This window comes from Pipistrellus kuhlii, unplaced genomic scaffold (assembly GCF_014108245.1).
Source record: "Pipistrellus kuhlii isolate mPipKuh1 unplaced genomic scaffold, mPipKuh1.p scaffold_m20_p_1, whole genome shotgun sequence".
In the NCBI taxonomy this organism is placed as follows: Eukaryota; Metazoa; Chordata; class Mammalia; order Chiroptera; family Vespertilionidae; genus Pipistrellus; species Pipistrellus kuhlii.
This window is the reverse complement of record NW_023425404.1, coordinates 156,822,726-156,845,421: the sequence shown is the minus strand read 5'-3', so window position 1 is coordinate 156,845,421 and position 22,696 is coordinate 156,822,726. Positions and strand designations below refer to the sequence as shown.

The window sequence follows — 22,696 nt, the reverse complement described above, 5'->3', positions numbered from 1 at the left end:
AGCAGAACTCCAGATTCCTTTCCTAGATTCAGCTTTTAGTAGGAGTGTTGAACTCAATCAGAGAAGGGGCCAAAATCTAAAATCCAGCCTAAATCGCGGGCCGAATGGTTTACTGAACAGTCATAAACTGTCATTGTGATGGAAACGCAGCGGAGTGCAGTGATGACAGCGTGGTGCGGGCCACATTGCAAGGCCTGGCGGGACGGATTTGGCCCGCGGGCCTTGTGTTTGACACATGTGTTTTAGAGCTTTGCATAGCCCTTTGTACTCATTCAGCAACAATGGTTACTGTGGGCCAAGTCTTGGCCAATATGGTTAAATATGTGAAGTCTCTGTGGTATATATGTTTGGAAAAATACAGAAAGCTAGTTCTGTTGACCTAAAAACATCCTTAAGAAAGTCATCATTAAAACAGGAAAAAAAAAAGGGGGGGGGGGAGCTCGGGTTGAGAAAATTACTCTTAAGAGTCCACAATCCTTTCCTTCCCAAAGGATTTATAGCTCTGAGGCTACAGATTGCCAAAATTCACCTACCCACATAAAGACAGCCCTAGATTTTATGACAATATTAGAGTTTTCAAGGAGTATAAGACAGTCACCATCAGATTTCTTGGTGGTGGTGGTGGGGGGGGGGGGGGGTATATGCTTCAGTTTTATTTCACAAGCTGGCAGCTTTGACTTCTGAATCATTTCTGAGAGTTAGTTGTTGATATTCCAGTTCTCTTTCCAGTTCAAGCTAAACGACATTTAAACTACGTGAAGTTGAAGGCGCCATTTAAATTCCAGTTCATTGTTTCTCTATGAACACTATTTGGAATACACAGTATCCAAGCTCATTTCAGTTACTGAAATTAAATTCAAGCTCATTTCAGTCCCACTGTGAACCTCATCACCTCTGAGAGAGACAAGCTTTTTCAACATTCAATTTTCTATAGAGTCGAGTTCACATATATTTGCATGAATGCAAGTATAGGGTGGATAGACTCTTGAAGTAGCAACATCTCTCTGATTTTGTTGAAGTGTTTTAGCAATAGTGGCCACTAAACTGTCGTCTCTGTTTTTACTACCTGTTTTCTTTGAAGACATTTCAGTATAATGGCCTTTTCGGTACTGAATCTGAAAATGAAAAGGAGAAAAAGAGTATTAAAATTTGGACACTTTTAGCACACTGAACTTATTAAAGGAACAAGCACTTTAGCACGCATGCTCTTGACTTACTTTGTTTTTATTCTTTGAATCTCTCTTTTCTCTTCTTCATTTAATCTCTGAAGGATGGATTCCAGGAGAGAAAAATGGAAATTAATGTACTGAGCCACCTGAAAATAAAACGCACAAAAGGTAAGCAGAATATTTATGTGAGAGGTGCTCAGTCAGGAGCAGGCAAAGACAGACTCAGGGTGATGGTATTCATACATCACTGCTAATTTCTTCTGTATCTTTATCCATGAGGAAGATGCGAGCATTCTTTTTGGAGGGTCCCTGCAGGAGCCTGTGCAGTAGTGGGATGTCTGTCTTCTTCAGCCGTCTCCTTTCTGCAAAAGAAAACAAGAACCAACTGTAGTCAAGAGTTCATACTAGGGAAAAAGAAGAAAGGTAGTTGGAATATTCATTTTCTTTCTTAAGCTTGCTTTGAAAGAAGAACTAAAAAAAATCATGTACAATAGGAGACACTCACTCAAAAGAGTTGAATTGAAATTAAAACATTGAAATAAACTAAAAATGATCTCCTTTCTCTTGTTATTCTCCAAGTTTGACTCCAAGAATTCAATCTTGCCTTTGGTTAGGATGTTCAGAAAAATCTGCAGATCCATTTATGACTTTTATCAAGCAACACACTGCAAAAATTCTTTATAATTTTTCATTCATTCACTCATTCATTTATTCAACAAATGTTTATTGATTCTTCCCTATTTTGTTGAACAAAAAGCCATCTTTCTAGTTATTCAGATCTAGTACTTTGAAATTATTTTCAAGTCTTCCTTTCTATCTTATCCCACATCCAATCCTTGGCTCTTCCTTAAAAATATATTTAGAATATTTTTACTGTTTCCTTCATCTGTGGTAATTCAACCATGATAATGAGATAAGAAAGAAAATAACAGCCATTTGGTATTATTCTAATTTCTAACTTCTACCACAAAAGCACTTCTAGCTTCTATCAAAGTAGTTTTCACATCTGTGATCTCATTTATCCCTCACTAACCCCCCTGCTGGCCTGATTGTGGGCAGCCATTTGTGAGGGTGTGAGGGTCAATTTGCATACTACGTCTTTATTATATAGAATTCCCCTATGATAAGTAATTTTGTCTTTAGCTTTTTGTTATTATAAACAGTGTTGCACATAAATCTGTAGATATTAGTGTTTTTATTTTTGTGAAATAAATTCTCACCAGTGAGATTGCTGGGAGAAGTAATATATATGTATACTATAAATTTTAATAAATTCTGTGGTGATGAGTTCTCAAAAAGCACAGAAAGTCATATATTTACTAGAATTGCATGCAAGTTTCCTTTACTTTGATCTACTCTAGCCAGAGATAGAATCATTTAAAATGATTTTGCCAATCTGATAACTATGAGATAATATTGCATTGTGGATTGAACTTGCTTTTCCTTGTCTACTGAATTTCCTTAAATACTTGTATTTCCTTGAGTTTAAGACTTTTCCTAAAACTCTTTACTGGTCATTTTAATTTTTTATTCTTTGAATTGCTTTGTCAAACTTCCTTCTGTTTTTATTGAATTGGTTATAAGAACTCTTTGATATTTTAGGTACTAATCTTTTTTCTGATATTCTTCATAATTTACTGTTTATATTTTACATTTTTTCTACCTTTTTAAACCTTTCAATGTTTTTCCTAAACTAGAATATATATATATTTTTTTTCTTAGAATTTTCAAAAATTATATATATTTCTAACATTTAAGCTTTTAATATTGCTTTATTTTTTAAATATGTTTGAGAGCCAGCTTTAATTTTCTTATAGTTATTCTGACACCAAAATGTGTTATTTTATTTATTTCTGGCTTACACTTTCTGACACCTAAATTATAACCGGGGATATAACATTCCAATATTTTCAATTTTGAGGTTTTCAAAAAATTGAGTATCACCTTAGGTTTTTTCTAATTTCTCATTCACTGCTCCTAGCATCTGATGCATAGCACCTTCCCAATGCCCTGGTTCTAACATTTTAAGGTCTACCACCACGTTCCAAATGTGTTTATCTATTGAGGAAGAGTAACACTCTTACAATGTGTCAGGCATTCTGCTAAGAAAGAGATAAAAGCAAGATCAGAGAAAAATCATCTGTAATGATGACTTCAGTAAGAAGGAAAAGCCAAAAAGAAAGGAGTACAGAGAGAAATGATGACTTAAATGCTTAACAGTTCCTGGGAAACTTCATGGATTCTCAAGGTCTCTGATCACCATTCAGATAATTGGATGTTTGGCCAACAAGCAAACTCTTTTGTATTATAAACTCCTCCAGGATACCTTATCTTTGGTTCCTATAAAACACCCTCCCCTCCTTTCTTTCTTCTCTCTCATCCTTTCACAAATGGAGTAAGTTGCTCTCCTGCCTTCCCCATGGGCAGAACACTGTATCACAGGGGGAACATGTAAAAAGGGTGATCAAGCTTTCTTACCTCCTGTTGCAAAAATAATGTAAAGTGCAAAATCCTGGGCACTGTTTTCAATCTGTTAGTGGGGAAAAAAATAGACGTGAATTATCTGTTGCCATGTGATGTTTACTAAGCCAACCAGACCCAAATTATGTACCCATTTCCTCCTTTTCATTTTTCACTTTTAAGCATCAAACCTTCTCTGTTCCCTGGGAAAAATGTAATTTCTCAGGGCAAAATTAATAAAAGGTGTCACTCATAGAAAAGAATCCTTCAGAACTGAACATTGATTTTAGATTTACATGTTCATAGGTCTTTTTCAGACAAACACATTAGGTGTCTAAAGTTAAATTATATACAAGATATTTATACCACAGTTAAGTGATAAAAATTACCTTAAATTTTTTAAGAAGTTGCTTTATTACTTCTTCAGTGTTCATGTTACTGTTTATTCTGACCTTAGTTTCTGATTCAAAGGCTGGGGTGAAAATTGATGTCTAGAAAAAAAAAATTTATTGTTATATAAATCTTTAAAATTACATCAAAGTAATAACAGTCAATATTTTGAAACTGTCCTTTGGGCAAGAAAATTAAAATCCAAGGTCACCATTATATAAAGCTTGGTTTCCTTTTTTTGCTTTATTTGTTGTTTTAATATTATGTCTCCTTTTAAGCACCCTTGTGTTGTTTCTAGAGTAACTTAGGTAAAACATTATTCGAGCATGTTCAAAATATTTTCACTAGATAATTACACAATTCTTGAGTATAATTTAAGATTTCAAAATAAGTTAACTATTACAACTAAAAACAAATAAAAATTTACATGAATAGACTTTTTTAAACACATGTCACACCTTCCTTCTCATTAGAAATAATTGTTTTAAATTGTTTTCAGTTTGAACCTTATAAAATCATTTCTTTTTGCTTGGTGAGAAATGATCCAATGTTGGCAATTTCATATGGTTCAGCCTATATCTCAACTAAGGTTTGGAGTAAAAGTGCTACCGATTGAAAATCTAGAAATATTTCCAATAAATTGCTCTATTCAAGAATCCGCCTTCTAGATGATACTTGATAAAAGGTTTATATGGTCAGATAAGTCTAAGGCATTCCTCTTGGGGGTTAGTAATGCACCATAAAAAATGTTATAATCCTATATAATAAAAGGGTAATATGTAAGTCGACTGAAAGGCGGAATAGCCAGTCACTATGGCACACACTGACCACCAGGGGGCAGATGCTGAATTCAGGAGCTGCTCTCAGCCCACAGGTGCAGGCCTGTTGGTCCCTTCCCTGGCCAGCAGGCTCTGATCCACAGGGGGAACCAAGGTAGGTGGCGGCAGATGTGGGTGGTGCCAGGCCAAGGTCTCGGTCCCTCTGGTTACCTCCCACACACAGAGGATGACCAGTGTCAGGGGCAGAGCCAGTGAGCAGGTGGGAATGACCAACCTCTTGGTCCTTCCCCAGAGCCAGCAGGCTCCAATCGCCGATGGCAAACAGGCAACCAGCGGGTGGGTGGCGGCAGGGGGTGGGGCCGGCTGCCAACAGCTAGGGAAGATGCCCTGATTGCAAGCCAGGCCTAGAAACCATACCCATGCACGAATTTCATGTACCGTGCCTCTAGTAAGCATATAACCACAAAATTTTCACTCTCAGTTTGATCATTATTCTTACAAGTAATATCCTTTTTAAGTATACCTATTAATAGCCAATGGCACATACTTTGGAAAATGCTGACCTATATTTGTTTAGTTAGGATTTCCCTAACTTATACATATTTCATGGTTACGTATGTACACAGGGACTAAGATGTGTTGGTAAATAGGCAAGGGCTGATTTATCTATTTAGGCAAGTCAATATGTAAGCAAATTAGTGTTTATTAGGCAAAATATATAATTCATGAAAATAATGACATTATTCCCAAGAGTGACATAGAATTCTCAAGTAAATTTATTTTATTTTATTTTTTCCAATCAAGCGATTATTAATTTAGCATAGTTGCAACTATGTGTCAAGATCTAGTCTAAGCCCTTTATAAATACAAATTTAATCTTTGTAACAACTATAGATAGACAAAATTAACTTTATTATAATATAAATATGTGTTCAAAATTTAAAAAAAGAATAGTGAGTGGAGAAAAACATTCAAATAGGACTTCAGAATAAGAATAATATCAATGGATTATAGTAAAAAGAGGAGCAAGACAAAGATTTTCCTCTGAGAAGAAGTATGTAGAGAAACCAAAAGTCACTATGGGAGACAAAGAAAATATGAATTTTTGGGGTGATTTGTTTAATGGAATGTTAGATAGATGATCCTATATTGAGAGATTCAGTAAATAAACATCAAAGTATATATATGGAGGACGTTTGGGATAAATTTTTGTAAGTATGGAGAAAATTCAATGTTTGAGGACATTGTAAGGCATGAATTGGTCACAAATATCAGCATGTAAGCATCTAATGCGGATGTTATCCACAGCCTAACATACTGGCACTACTAAAAGGTTTCATGGTATAAAACACATTTAAAAACTATATCAGTCCTGGCTGGTTTTGCTCAGTGAATAGAGAGTATTGGCCTGCAGATTGAAGAGTCCAGGATTCAGTTCCGATTTGGGTCAAGGGCATATCCCTGAGTCACTGACTCAATACCCACTAGGGGGCATGCAGGAGGCGGCTGATCCATGATTCTCTCTCATCAATGATGTCTCTATTTCTCTCTCTCCTTTCCTCTCTGAAATTAATAAAATATATCTTTCACAAAAAAGGCTATATCAATTTAGGTTTATAGATGTTCAGAATTGTATACCCATTGATAGGATGCTTTGGGTTTTGGGGTTTTCTTTCTTTCTTTCTTCCTCTCCTTCACCCTCCTTATTTTTCTAGTTATTACATGGCAGTGAATGACATTTATGTGAAATACCTGTAGTCCCAGCTTGATCTCTTTTAATCAACAACAATAAAGCAAATGTAAATGGAGTCCTTCCTTTGTATTCCACACTGTGCTTAATTCACCTTATTCCATTTAATCACATCAACAACTTGGTAAAGTAGGAAGGATGAAGGAACTAAGGCTAAGAGATTCAATACATTTTTATTTTGCTCAACAAGAATTTGAAATCAGGTCATTAAGCTATAGCACCCAAGCACTGAATCATGTAACCCTATGCTACACAGCCAACTTAGTGCCAATTTTATTCTAAGTACAAGGATCCCATCTGGAAGCCAATTATTTAGTACAATGTGGCTTTCACGGCCTTCTTTAACATGAGATAACCACACACAACATAATTCTGAGGAATAACAGGAGATCTGTAGTTGCACATCTGTTGGGGACTGTCAGTGTTACTTTATGGCCAGGAGGATAATTCTTGAACCAGAAAAGAAAAAGTATATTTGAACAAAGCATTCAGAAGAGAGGTTTGTTCCCCTCAGTTTCCAAAGGCACAACACTGATACCCTCACAAAGATGGAAGAGGAAGAACTAAGGTAGAAAGCCCTACAGGAAAAAGTTTAAGGTAAACGAGTTAATAATTTATATTAAAGAGCTTAGAGTGGTGCCTGACACAGAGTAAAGTGCTTTTGAAGTATTTATTCAATGAATGGATGAGTGATTGCTAAATGACATGACATGAAAAATATTGGTTTTAGAAAAATAATACATTTTCTACCCTGAATTAAATAAACTGTCTTACAAATAGCATGGAAAAGCATATGCAAATTTAACACATTTCAAATGAAAAATAAGAATACAAATTATATCAAAACGACAGCTAGACTTATATAGAAAATGACATGTATTTGTACAAGACCTGGAAAGGGCCATGAAAAGTGAGAAATCTGATTTATTGGCGTAAATAGGACTTTCAAATGTTAATGCTTAATGTACTTTATTATTATTTTAATCTTGACCTGAGAATATGTTCATTGATGTGAGAGATAAGGAGAGAGAGAGAGAGAGAGAGAGAGAGAGAGGGAGAGAGAAACATTGATCAGTTGCCTCCCATACATGTCCTGACTGAGGATCAAACCTGCAGCCTAGGTACGTGTTCTGAATTGAGCCCAGGAGTTTTGGCACATGGGACAACACTCCAACCAACTGTGTCACCTGGCCAGGGCTGTTTAATGTAGTTTAAATAAAACTCTATTGTAGCACTTATATTATTCTAATAACAATTTCCATTGTATTGGTTTCTTTGCCCATATTTTGAGCTCCTTTCTGGCAGAGTCATAAACTAATTCCTTTTTATATTGCCAGTGCTTGGCACATACCAGCCACTTAGATAAGGTTCATGCATAAGGGTGACTAAGAATTTGGGTTCTGGAGGCAGGCAAAGATGTATCCAAGTTCAAAGTTACTATTAAAAGCAGTGTGACCTAAGACAAGTTGCTTAACCTCTGTGAACCTCAATTAACTTGAATGTAAAGTAGGAAAAATAATTGTACCTAATTCATAGCATTGTTGCAGTTTATTAATGAGATAATAAAAAATCAATTTAAATAGTTAACCTAATTCATAACACACAGCCTACCCGATATAATAATATTCTATAATAATAAAAGGGTAATATGCAAATCAGCCAAACAGCAGAACAACCATCCAGACGACTTTCTAGAAGACCTTCTGGATGAAGCAGGGGCTGTAAGGGCCAAGGCAGCTGGGGCTTCGAGGGCCTTACCCTTGCACGAATTTCATGCATCGGGCCTCTAAGTTAGATATACTACTACTATTGGCTATTGCTATTTAAATTGTAAGATGAATTGAATGCTATTGTTAGGTTAATAGACAATGCTATTTTAAAGGACACCAATAGAATTGTAACTCACTTCATGGTTATAAAAGTGTCCGTTAATAGAAGCTCTATGTTTCTGTCTGTCTTTTCTGTCCATCATTGGAGTCTTCATCCTTTTTCTCACCAGGGTTGCTTCACTCATGGTTCTATAGAGCAATGGAGATTTTGGCTCTTCATCAGCATGAGGCTTCAGAGTGCTGCTGTGATAAGATAAATAATCTGGGAAGAATAAAGATAATAGGCTCATATCATTTAACCGCCCACCTCTTTGCATCTTGGGTGGATTTGTGTATGTATTTAGTAATAGGTAACTAAGCAATGGACTCTAATGCTTTTAAACAGCGAGGGAATAGCAATGCTCTTATGTAAGAATAGGGTCTGCTGGTGGCATTTGTGTTCTATTTTACCTTGAGATTTTAAATAACTTTCTATTGTAATTAGAGCATCATGAAATATGCATGAGACACTTCATCTTTCTCTAGCACTGGTCCTCAAATACAAATAAATAGATTTTTATTATATTTTTGATGTCGAGATATTGAGAGTCCCCTGGGTTTATAGATGAATATTTTTTTTAAGGTGCTAATTGGAAAGATCCTTATTTAAAAGATGTCAAGAGGCCATGAGACAAGAATCAGGGAATTCTGGAAGGACATCATGTTTTGTTATAGAATATGATTTGTTACATGAAAGCAGAAGCTGAATTAAGAATGGTTTGAAAAAATAAACAAACATTGGAAGTTGTCAGTAAATTCAGGAAGGTAATATTAATATGAAGCCTTGTTCAGTCTGAAGCCAACTTGGTAATATCACCACCAGAAACACGAACCTGCCCCCCAGCCTCAGTCACACTCCTTTTTGGATCTCTATATATTATACAAAAACCAAAATCTTTGTAAAATATAAGATATTATAACTGATACTCAGTCTCAGTAAGTGATAGCCATTAATATCACATAAATTATTATTGTCATTACTATTGATGCCATTTTTTTTATAGGTGCTGGCATTTTCCATTGGTTTGGCAAATTGATATGAACTCATTTGATGTTCAAGTAGATTTTTCTCTTTTTAAAACAAATGCTTGAAATAACTCTATCAAATATAAATAGTGACCTCAGTATATCTGCCTCTTTCTGAGAAGCAATATTATGTAAATACCAACTAAAATGGTCAACTTCTAAAAAGAAGTGAAGTTCAGTCTGAGATGCATGACCTAACAAAAAAGCTATTGAATATAATAAATAATCATAATCCTTAGAAAAAACATTGAACAATTTTCTGAGAACAAACTTAATTCAAGACTTCACTCTTCCTAATCTAATAAATTTAAGTGATTTTATGTAATTTTTAAAAACTATCATTTTTCTAGAGCTAAATAATGTTTTTAAACATTCATCAGAACTGTAGTGATTTAAGCCTTTTTTTAAAACATAAAATAAGAGTTTATTATGTAGTAGTGTGTAAAATGTTAGACTTCAGAGAAACATTTATAATTCATGCTTTAAAGTCTCCTCATTAATAACAGTTTGACACTGACCTTCCTGGGAATTCATTGCTTCGGACACTGGAATCTCATTCCTGTCTAGTTCACTAATATGATAAAGATCATCAAATTCTCCCCAGCGTGTCATTCCCCTGAAAGATAATAAGTCTTATAAGTGACATCAATTCCATTCATATTGAGGTCCATGACGGTTTTCAGACTTATAGCATTTATATTAGAACTGTGGGCCTCTATTGGTAGATATATCAACCCTGATTTCTAACAATTTTACATTATTAAAATAATATTTATACCAGAGTGGACAGCATGTATTTTAAATATTTCATTTACTTATTTTGAACATATCTTGACACAATAATTCAATACATAGAAATACAGGTTACATAGATTCTTAAAATGGATGTGCAAGTGGAACTGGTACAAACCAACAATAACCTGTTGTTATACAGACATCTTATAATGCTCTAAGAGAGTTTAGATACAAAAAATGTTCATTCTGTCAACCTGCATTGAGTTCCTGTTTTGTTTTTTTCCCAAAGCATTGTTAGGTAAAGTGACTCCAAAATAATAAGGTATGGTGCCTATTATCAAGGTCTTGACAGCTATGAAGAATGCAATTTACAAAGGAGGAAAGTATATGGAAACTTCTTTTCTAGAAAATTATGATTTATAGGGGATGCTAACAGTTGCCAAAGCATCTAATGCCTACAATAAATAAAACTAGGCAGCTGCTTATTATTGAGCTAATTTGCATAAAATTCTTAAAATAGTGCCCAACACATAGTAAGTGCTCTGTATGTGTTAAATGATTATAATTGTCCTCATCTTCACTATCATCCTCATCATAATCACCATTATCTATATCATATTCATGATGGTGCAGAAGCCATTAGAGATCTAGGCTATCCCCAGATCTCTCTAGGTCACATGTGTCAAACACAAGGCCCGCGGGCCAAATCCGTCCCGCCAGGCCTTGCAATGTGGCCCGCACCACGCTGTCATCACTGCTCTCCGCTGCGTTTCCATCACAATGACAGTTTATGACTGTTCAGTAAACCATTCGGCCTGCGATTTAGGCTGGATTTTAGATTTTGGCCCCTTCTCTGATTGAGTTCGACACCCCTACCAGGTTAATGGATACTATTAGTGATAGGACCAGTCTTCTTCCTACTAAAATCTCTTTTGTAATGTTTGTTTTCCTTATCACCAAAACATATTCACCAATAGGGTATTTATGGAATTAATTCTGGTTGCAACAAAAAATGCTTATTAATATTAGTAGTCAGTATCCACAAATTGATAAATGTGATACTCCACATAAAATGAAGGATAAAAATCACATATTCAATAGATGCAGAAAAAGCATTTGATAAAACACAGAGCCCATTTATGATAAAAACACTTAGCAATGTGAGAATAGAGGGATTAGACCTCAACATGATAAAGGCTATATGTGACAGCCAACATCATACTCAATGAGCAAAACAAGTGTTTTTCTTAACATCAGGAACAAGACAGGGTATCTACTTTCATTACTTTTATTAAACATAGTATTGGAAGTCCTAGCCATGGCAATAGGACAAGAAGTAGGAAAGAAAAGGCAGCCAAATTGTAAAGGAAGAAGTGAAATTGTCATTATTTGAAGATGACATGGTATTTATAGAGAGAACCCTAAAAATTCCGTCAAAAAACTACTAGAACTGATAAATGTGTCCAACAAAGTAGCAAGATACAAAACAAATATCTAAAAATCAGTTGAATTTTTATATACCAATAATGAACTATCAGAAAGGGAAACTAAGAAAACAATTCTATTTGCAATTGTATAAAAAATATCTTGGGATAAATTTAACTTAGGATGTGAGAGACCTTTACTTGGAAAATTATAAGACACAGAAGAAATAAATTGAAGAAGATACAAATAAGTGGATGCATATACTGTGTTCATGGATAGGAATAATCAACATAATTAAAATGTCCATATTGCTTAAAGCAATCTACAAAGTCAATGCAATTTCTATCAAGGTAACAATAGTGTATTTCACAGAACTAGAACAAATATTTTGAAAATTTGCATGGAACCCCAAAAGACCCCAAATAGTAATCTTGAGAAAATACAAGGTTGGGAGAATCACACTACCTCATATAGAACTATACAACAAAGCCACAGCAATCAAAAGAGCATGGTACTGGCAGAAAAACAGATATATAGACCCAAGGAACAGAATAGATAGTCCAGAAATAAACCCACACCTTTATGATCAATTATTACTTGGCAAAGAAGGCAAAAACATACAATGGGATAAAGATAGATGATTCAATAAATGGTGTTAGAAAAATTGAACATACACACTCAGAAAGATAAAGCTAGGTCACCTTCTTATAGCATATACAAGAATTAGCTCAAAATGAATAAAGACTTACCGTAAATGTAACATTTGTAACCATAAAACTACTAGAAACAAACATAGGCAGTAAAATCTCTGACATCTCTCTTAGCAATATATATATTTTTTTCTGATATGTCTCCTCAGGCAAGGGAAACAAAAGGAAAAAAAAAAATAAACTAATGGGAATGCATCAAACCAAAAAGTTTTTGTACAGAAAGGAAACCCTCAACAAAATGAAGACAACCCATTGAATGGGAGAACATATTCACCAATGATACTTCTGAAAAGGGGTTAATATTCAAAATTTATAAGGAACTTATAAAACTCACCCCCCCAAAAAAAAGCAATCCAGTTAAAAAATGGGCAAAGGATTTGAATAGATTCTTCTCCAAAGAGTATATACAGATGGCCAATAGACATATGACAAGATTCTCAATGTCACTAATCATCAGGGAAATGCAGATCAAAACCACAATAAGATATCATCTCTCACCTGACAGAATGGCTATCATCAATAAATCAACAATCAGCAAGCACTAGCGAGGATGCAGAGAAAAGGGAACCCTCATGCATTGTTGGTGAAAAATACAGATTGGTACAGCCACTATGGAAAACCGTATGGCATTTCCTTAAAAAAACAAAAATGGAACTGCTTTGTGACCCAGTGATTCCACCTCTGGCAAGATATCTGAAGAAACCCCAAACACTGATTTGAAAGAATATATGTACCCTTATGTTGACTGCAGTGTTATTTACAATAGCCAGGGTTTGGAAATGGCCCAAGTGCCCATCAGTAAATGAGTGGGTAAAAAAGCTGTGGTACATTTACACACTGGAATACTACTTGGCTGTAAAAAAGAAGAAAATTTTACCTTTTGCAACAACATGGACAAACATGGAGTGTTATGCTAAGTAAAATAAGCCAGTTGGAGAAAGACAAATAATGATATGATTTTACTTACATATGGATCTAATGAACAAAATAAATAAACAAACAAACAGAAACAAACTCATAGATACAGAAAACAGGATGGTGATTAGCAGAGGGAAAGGGAAATAAAGGGCAGTAGTAGAGGGCAAAGGAGGATAAATGGTGACAAGAGGAGATTGGACTTTAGGCAATTGTTAACACACAATGCAATATACAGATGACGTATTATAGTAGTGTATACCTGAAATATGTATAATTTTATTAACTAATATCACTCCAATAAATTCAGTAAAAGTTTAAAAAAGAATACTAGTGCTGGTGAATCTAAATAAATGTGATTCTTTTTTTCCTTGATCTTTGAATTATTTTGAGGTCTTTTTACAATTTTTATATCATTTGAGTCTCACAATAGCCTTAGGAAGGAAATAAGGGGATCCTAATATATTTGTTGATTAGTTTTCCAATGAACTCTACTATCTAACATATAGTTAGTCAAAACAAATATTGTAATGTCCAAAAACTATAAATAATAATTTTCACACAAAGGAGAAATCTCCAGGTCCTAACCCAGAATCTATTCTTATGATAAATGAAATTATTCATTTCCCACAATGTATAGAAGATTAATAGAAAAAGGAGGAAGATACAATTATCATAAAAAAGGGGGTAGCAATTGAAAAAGCAGACTACTGAAGAAAAACAGAAACTATAAAGGAGAAGCAACCTGATGTTATTTCATATGGGGGCGATGAAATGAGAAAGAATGCAAGACCAGTAATGTACTATACATTCTTGGGGACCCTGGCAGACTTGACACCCATTCTCACTTTCTTATAGCTTAGTGGTGTCACACTACTACTGGGAGACAAACATGGCTCAATATAAGCAGTGTTTAACCCCCTTTCTTCCTACCATCTTAGGAGACTACACCAATTTTAACTCTGGTTTGCATAATTTGAAGTACCAACATATATAGCTGTGCACATGACCAAGTTTGAAGATAGTTACCCAGAGTTTTCAAAACAAAACAATAAAACAAAACAAAACAAAAAAATCCTGACTACAACTTTATGTAATATCAAGCAGTTTAACTTGCCCCAGTAGGAGACTGTTTGCATTGCTCTGACCAAGCTTCAGGATGTATACCATTAGCAAATTTAAACTGTGGGTAGGTTTTCTAATGAGTTGCAAAAGAAAAAGGAGGTAGAAATTTGATAGGCAAATAGCAGACGTCACTTCTGTACCCATAATGTAAGAAATCCCCCCACTATTGATATTATTGAAATGTACACCTGTCCAGTTTCTGCTCTTTATTTCATTCCACTATGACTTGTCCAAAATGTGTCAAGGCTGACTTTGGAAATATATGAAATGAAGAAAGAAAAACTGATACAAACAAGCATAATAAGGCTGTATTTTTTTTTTAATTTCCAAAAGAAAATACTTGCACCAGATATAAGAGATCAAAGTACTCTTTATAGAACTTATTCCATAAAGGATTACAAGTGGTCACAGTTCAAACAAACTGATTTATTTTAAGCTTCTACCACTTCCATTAAGCTGACTTAGTGTGACTCATTTTTAATGTAATTAAAACAAACTAGTGTAACAAACTGATGAATCTCTCAAGGGGTGAACTGAAAGGCAAGATGGCAGTGCTTCCTGCAGCTGAGAACACACCTTTTTTCACTCCACATCCACCCACTGGAGCTACAAAATCTGTGATCCTGTGGCTGCAGAGGTGTAAGTTCTGCTGATAGAAACCCAGTGTGGGGAAGGGAACATGAGAGCAGTTCCACAGAGTGAGGGAACAGTCTTTTTATGTCCTCTGCTCATTTCATTTCACAATTTCATTTGAGCTCAGTATTTAAATGAATGAGGGTGTCTAGCACTGGAGTGCAACAATGAGGAGAACCTTAGGTGGCTCTGCTGCCCACTAGGAAAGCCCAGGCCAGGGGGCAGACCTTCTGAATAATGCTGCACCTTCCTGCTGAGTGTTCAGCTGGCTCCCAAAAGAGATTCTCGCTAATTAATTGCAGCTGAATCTATTCTTGCTCCGTGTGGGTGAAAGAGAGGAGTGGGATCTTTTTCTGACAACCCTCACCCACCAGAACTATCTGATACACTGCAAGTGTGCACTCAGACATTCTCCCATAGCTCTCATTACTGTAGTAAAAACCATGCAGTTTTCTGGGTAATTCTTTCTCAATCTTAAGTTAAAGAGATAAATTCCTGTCTCATTCACAGCAAAGCTCTGATAAACACTGGGAAGTGGAAATGGAGTCCATGAAAATACATCCTGAGGATGGTCATTCATAACTTGCCACAGTATGTGAAGAGGCATTATTATTGCCTTCTCTACCTGGACTCTTAAAACGTATCCCAAAATTCAGGATTTATAGGAACAAGTTCCTTATATTTTAAATTGACACATTAAAAATATCTTGGGATATTCAAAACAATGACAACTTAAGTGATAATACAATGTCTTACTGCATCCCCTTGACATCTTCCCATAATGTTCCATACTTATCAAGTTTTCATGAATAAAATCATCAAAAGGAGCTGACTGCCAAGAGAACTTGGCAATGAGTTCTAAGGCAATATGAAGAATGATAGCTAATTTTGCCAAATTCATATCTTGTACGATTTTCTTAAAGTAGGGTCCAAGGGTAATTTCACCTTTTCAATGATGCTCCTACTCATTTAGAATCATCAGCTCCATCAATCACATAGTATGTGAAGATGAAGGATACAGGGCTTCATCTAGGTTTGTGGTCTCCCTTCCACTCTTCCATAAGTCCTGGACCCTTTGCCCATTGGCAATCCTTAGCTTGGGTGGAAGACTAGTCAGAAGTAGTATATGTACAGAGAATTCTCACAACGGACGTAATTTAACCATCAGGCTTCCAAAGGCTTCTTTGTGTCAAGCACACTGCTGAGTAATGGGGTAGCAAATATGAATAAGATATACTCCTTATGCTTGAGGAACCTAAAGGCAAGATGGGGAGATAGGTGCATAACAATATTGGTAGTGGCATGGTCTGAAATGGTATAGAAAAGTTGTCAGTGCATCTAGTACAGACTGAGGTATTAAAAAAGACTTTCTGGGGAATGTGTTATCCAACCTGATTTACAAGCATCAGTAGAAGAATCTGAAAATAAGTATGGAAAAGCGGGTAGACTTCCAGGCAGAGAGTTAGTGAAGTAAGAAACTGTATGCTATATTAAGGGAATAAAAAATTTTCAGACTTGCTGGAGCATCATGTTTGAAAAAGATTGACAAGGTGCACATAGTGGGGCTTCAGTGTTATCTTCAAAGGAAAAGTGTTATCTTCATGGTGCAAGCTGTTTTTTCTTGATTTTGGTCGTAGACCAGATTGGGGAAATAATCCTGACGGCGGCTCTCTCTCCATCTTCTCCTCTGCTCTGGTAGAACTCTTGGCCATCTACCTATAGATGGGAGATGAGTGAGGTGAAGGTTTACTACCTTCACACACACACACAAAAGGGAGATGAGTTGCAACTTCAAGGATTAAAGAAGAAGGGAGGTTGGATGATAGAAGATCTATTATTATTATTATTTTTTTTTTTGAGGAATCTCCATAAGATTTCCATAATGGCTGCACGAGGGTTCCCTTTTCTTCACATTGTCACCATTTCTGGTTAAAAGTCTTTTGTTGACTTTTTGATAATAGTGTGCAGTAGTTTCTCACTGATGATTAATGATGTTGAATATCTTTTCAAATGTCTCTTGGCCATTTGTATGTTTTCTTTGGAGAGATGTTTTTTTATGTCCTCTGCCCATGTTTTGATTGAATTGTTCATTCTTTTGTTATTAAGTTGGATGAGTTTCTTATATATTTTGGATAGTAATTCCTGACCAGATATATTATTTGCAAATATAGTCTTTTAGTGTCTTTTCGTTTTTTGATGATTTCCTTCACTGTGCAGAAGCATTTCAGTTTGATGAAGTCCCATTTATTTATTTTTGCTTTTGTTTTCCTTGCTCTAGGGATTATATCCAAAATGATATTATATCAAATAGTGTACCACCTATGTTTTCTTCTAAGTTTTATGGTTACCATACAACCCAGCAGTTCCACTTCTGGGTATTTATTTAAAGAAAACAAAGACACTAATTTGGAAAGATATTTGTACCCTTATGTTTGCTGCAGCATTATTTATAGCAGCTAACACACGGAAGCAACTAGATACCCATCAATTGCAGTGAAGAGGCATTAAAGGACACACACACACACACACACACACACAAACACACACACTGCAATATTACTCAGTAATCCTGTATTTTGAGACAACATGGATAAACTTAGAGGGTATTATGCTAAGTGAAATATAAATCAGATAGGTAAAGGCAAATGTTGCATGATTTCACTTATACGTGGGATTTCAAAAAGGAAAACAAATGAACCAACAAAAGAAAAGCAGACTCAGAAACAAAACAAATTAATGAATGTCAGAGGGGAGGAAGGTAGAGGAATGGGTTAAAAAAGATAAAGGAAAATATAGTCAATAATTGTGTTATAAGTTTGCACAGTGACAGATGGTTACTAGACTTAGTGTAGTGTTTACACAGTAAGATGCATAAATGTTGAATCACTATGTTGTACATTTAAAACTAATATAATATTGTATACCAATTATGCTTTAATAAAAATTAAAATAAAAAAGGAGGAAGGGCGAGTGGAAGAACAGAAAAAATATAAATTTGATTCCTTTTGAGAATATTTATTTGCTTTTCTAAAAATAATGAAAGATAATGAAAAAATCAGCCCAACTTATTTATTCAAGGTCTGGGTGCATTGAATGAGAGAACTATTTTGTTCACTTACTGACCTTCAGCTACACTTGCTGTGCCTTGTTGAACAGGGTCAGGACAATCAGGTGGAGCATAATTAAATCTACTTTTCAGAAAGCAGAAAGAGCCCTTTTTTTCTAGATAAATTTAAAAATGAATTTGTATCCTCTTTGTGTGTGTGTGTGTGTGTGTGTGTGTGTGTGTGAGCAGGCCAGGGATAATAAAATCTTGTCTATACATTTAATTTTTTTTTCCAATGAAAACATGCAGTCTTCAAGGAGAGAGAGAAGCAATACAACAGAGAGATCAAGATCATGGGCTCTCCAGTCCGTAGACCTGAGGTTCAGTCCAGTCCTGCTACCTAGTGATTAGAGATCTTGCATAATTACTGAATTCAGAGTTCTGGTTTCTGAACACCTACTTCATAGAGTTGCTAAGGGAATCAGTGAGACTGTCTGTGAGCATTTAGAAGTGCTCCCATCTGTAAGAGTGCATACAATAAAGGTAAACATGCAGGTTATTGAAAGAATTAGAAACATGAATTATAGCTTACATTTTGGAAAAGACATCTGGTGACTTCACAGTAAAAGAAGGAATTTGCTTCTCATCTTGTATTTTCAGCTGTATAGGCCGTTTCACTCCCCAGAAAATGTCCAACATTCCTTCAACAATTAGTTTACCATCATCACTCTAGGGAAGAAACCAAGCATCTCAAAGATTCTTTTTTGTACTATTTATAGAAGGTAAATGATTCAACTGAAGATGTAGAAATTAAGAATACAAAGCATCTTAATAAATAAATTTTTAAATGGGATTGGTTGGCTTTTCAATTTATCTTCAAAAGAATTCTACTTTAGCATTGGAGGAATGTTTTTTAAGTTGGAAATATTTAACAAAAGAAGAAAAAATATTTTATTTTTGATAACAGCTATAACCAGTGAAGTAAGTCACAATGACGATGACGTGCTCAATAGAGGGCACAGTATGATAAAGCGTTTCCTGAATTTTATGATTCTGCAAAGTTTGCTTTCTCACATTGTTCAGATCCCATGGTTAAATTCTTCTCCTCCCCACTAAGTAAGTAAATATCTTTTCTTCTCCTCACCCCACCTAGATTCTGAAGCCTGCTCCCCCACTTCAATGTTCTCCACAGCCAATGTCACCATCTGACATACCATACATTTTACTCCTGTTTCTTGTCTGCCTACTAGAATTTAAGCAGCATGAAGGAAGCACAAAACAAACTTCTAAACATCAGGAATTCTGTGGAAACTATTGAATTAAAATGTAAATCATCATTTTCTTAAAGTTTTTACCTTTTCCTAAATTTTATATTTTTATAATTATAGATATTAGAGATCTCTAAGGTATTGAAATTATTTAAAATTTGATCCATTTCTTTTTAAAGGGATCAGTTGTTCTTCTGTATATAATTACATTTGAGAAGTTATTTGAAATACCCCATTGAAGTAAATTATTTAAGCTGACTAGTAAACATTAGAGTGCTTTGTAAATATCCTCTGATCCAAATGCAGATTTAAGCCAAATCATGGTGACCTATAGGCAGTGTTCTACTACCATAATTGAAGATTTCAACCAGAATATTAGAAAATGATAATATTCCCTGGGATTAGGAAGATATAAAAATGGGAAGCAAGCAGCATTAGAATACAAGACTGTAGAAAGAGGTGTGGAGAATGAGGCATTCAACTGAAAGGAAGGAAGGAGAAGAGAGAAAGGAAGGAAGGAAGGAAGGAAGGAAGGAAGGAAGGAAGGAAGGAAAGAAAGAAAGAAAGGAAGGAAGGAAGGAAGGAAGGAAGGAAGGAAGGAAGGAAGGGAGGGAGGAAAGAAGAGAGGAAGGAAGAGAGGAAGGGAAGAAAGGAAGGAAGTGAAGAAAGAAGGAAGGGAGGGAAGAAGGAGGGAGGGAAGTGGGAGGGAGGTTGGTTTAAGGTCAGTGTGTATAGTAGCCTATCAACTGCACTCCTGAAAATGTTTTCTAGCTTCAGGACTTTCCTGAATTGTTTCTTTAACATTTGATAGTGTATTATTATAATATGGTATGCATGCACTTTGATGATCATGTATTTTAACAACCAAATCAGACTCTATTACAGATATCCCATATAGTTATGATTTATTGAATCATTCTCCACTGATAGAGACTAAAGATACCTTCAAAATTTTTTCCCATTATAAACGATATCACTGTAAACAGCTTTCTGTATACATCCTGGTGCATTCATAAGAAAGTATTAGGACAGATTTCTAGTAGAATTGCTGAAAGCACATGTCATTAACATTATTTTAAATTATTTCATTTCCCCCCAAAATTCTGAGTAAGTTATTGATGTCCCAGGACTGGAATTTTATTGATATACTTAAGGAAATTATGATCAACTTAAAGATGAACCTGTTTCTCAGACCATTTGTGCTACTGGCTTATGAACTCCAACTCATCCCAACTCCTCTGGACCTTTATGATTTTTTTCCTGTGAATCAACTGTATTTAATTTATTTGATGGGCTTACCTGTCCGTATGAAATATGCAGATTTTCCTGGTTCGCATAAAAAATGTTATAGGTCTTCAATAAAGAATTAAGTTGCTCCCTAAAAAAAATTAATAAATAAAATACATTCTGTTACAATCAGTCTTAGGCTCTTTCACGGTGAAAAACAATAATGGTGCTTCTAGGTTGTAGAGGTATGAGATGGAAAGAAATGGTTCAATGGGATCTTTACTCATCTGTCATTTTAAATTAATGTAGGTCATTGAAAATGAAAGGCTTCTTAGGATACAAATAAACATTAAAGACGCTAATTCATAAATTAATAGCCAAATAAAGGAAAATGACTCTGGCCAAAAGTGGTGAGGAGAGTGCTCTACAGCAGAAGGCAGCCATGAAATAGACATTTGGTTTTACATTCCTTTTTTGTTTTATAACAGTTAATCACTTAGAATGTGCCTGACACTGTGCTTCCCACTGGGGATAGAGCGATGGTTCAGAAAGGGTCTCTGCTACTGAGTTTCTGCCTCTTTGTGACGGGCTGTGCCAGGGGGAACACTGTATTCTGCCACACCTCCATCCTTTCCTCCGTGCTGCCCACCGCTCAAGATGCTTATCTTACCTACTCCCATGGTACAAGCTATCCTCTCTCATCTGGATTATTGCAACCGTCTCTTAAAAGCCTCCCTGTGTCCGTTGTCTATTCTCAACAGCAGGAACTATTTTAATGCACTCTTTATTATATCTCTCTTTTGTTCAAATGCTTCTCATTATTAGGAAGAATGCCAATATCCTTCCAATGACTTCAAAGGCCAGATGTGATCTGGTCTGCTGTTACACCGTCAGGGTCATTTCCTACCTCTCTCTCCTTAGCTTACTACACCCCAATCACTGACCACCTGATGTGCCTTGAACATTCTCATCTCAGGGCCGTTGTATTTGCTGATCCCTCGGCCAGAACTCTCTTTCCCCCGACACAATCACAATGTTAGCATGCTCATTTCAAAAAAAATTTAGTCAAAAGTCAACTTCTCAAGAAAGTCCTTCTTGACCATCCAATCTAGAAATATGCCATCTCAGACATTCATATCTTGCTTTCCTCCTTGTTTCTGTCCCTTAGTCATCATCAAAACTTGTATACATTTTACTTATATTCTTATCTAAAATAATAAGAGCATAATATGCTAATTAGACTGGACATCCTTCAGAATGAAGCCTGGGCTGTGAGGGAAACCCAAGTCCCCTGGTGCCTGCCTGAGGGAAATGTGGGTTCCAGATGCCAGAGGGAAGCTGGTGCCAACAGCCGAGGGAAGGAAGGCGTACTCCTGCACAAATTTCGTGCATCGGGCCTCTAGTAGTATGTAATTATATATTTTTATATATTAATAAATACCCATATATTATAAGAATATGTGTTTTTATAATATTGTCTTATATTCTGTCTTCCCCACTAGACTATTTAGATCCCTGAGAATGGCCAAGCCTGTGTGTGTATGTTTTTAAAAAATATTTTATTGATTTTTTAACAGAGAGGAAGGGAGAGGGATAGAGAGCTAGAAACATCAATGAGAGAGAAACATTGATCAGCTGCCTCCTGCACATCCCCCATTGGGGATGTGCCCCCAACCCAGGTACATGCCCTTAACCGGAATCGAACCCGGGATCCTTCAGTTCGCAGGCTGACACTCTATCCAGTGAGCCAAACCGGTTTTGGCAAAGCTTGTGTGTTTTGTTTACATTGTATTTTATGTGCCTGGAAGAGGGCCTGGCACATAGTAAGAACTCAGCAAATACTGGTTGAATGAAGTGACTGGAGAAATTTTTATTCTTAAGAAAACAAGATATATCAAAGAAAGGAGGAAAGGGTTTTTAAAATATAAGCAGTTTTATAGAGGAGAAATCTCATGATATTACATTTCCAAATATATAAATAATTAATATCCCTTTGATCCTCAACATATCTCTCTCCTATAAGAATTTTGGCTCCATGAAGGCAGAAATTTTGGTCTTATTTTTTGCTGTCTTCTCAGTGCTCATAGTAGGTTCTTTTTTAAAAAAATAAATACTGAGTATTAAACAACAGAATTCATGTATATTAATTTTTACATGTTTGAGATTGCTT

At 35.5% G+C, this 22,696-nt stretch overlaps 1 protein-coding gene across 4 annotated transcripts in view; it reads right to left on the bottom strand.

Moving 5' to 3' along the window:
- Positions 1 to 246: 246 nt before the first annotated feature.
- The window catches only part of RASSF6 (Ras association domain family member 6), a 52,560-nt gene continuing 30,110 nt past the window's right edge, over positions 247 to 22,696 (bottom strand). For 3 of the 4 annotated variants that reach the window (XM_036414063.2, XM_036414073.1, XM_045571778.1), the window contains exons 3-11: positions 20,599 to 20,677; positions 18,624 to 18,760; positions 9,961 to 10,058; positions 8,455 to 8,639; positions 4,019 to 4,120; positions 3,648 to 3,699; positions 1,413 to 1,531; positions 1,218 to 1,315; positions 247 to 1,115 (exon numbers count right to left, since the gene is read on the bottom strand). In XM_036414063.2, coding sequence (XP_036269956.1) covers positions 1,040 to 1,115; positions 1,218 to 1,315; positions 1,413 to 1,531; positions 3,648 to 3,699; positions 4,019 to 4,120; positions 8,455 to 8,639; positions 9,961 to 10,058; positions 18,624 to 18,760; positions 20,599 to 20,677 — 946 coding nt within the window. In that variant the 3' untranslated portion in view covers positions 247 to 1,039. The remainder of the gene's footprint in view (positions 1,116 to 1,217; positions 1,316 to 1,412; positions 1,532 to 3,647; positions 3,700 to 4,018; positions 4,121 to 8,454; positions 8,640 to 9,960; positions 10,059 to 18,623; positions 18,761 to 20,598; positions 20,678 to 22,696) is intronic. The other variant, XM_036414090.2, reaches the window with a different exon arrangement.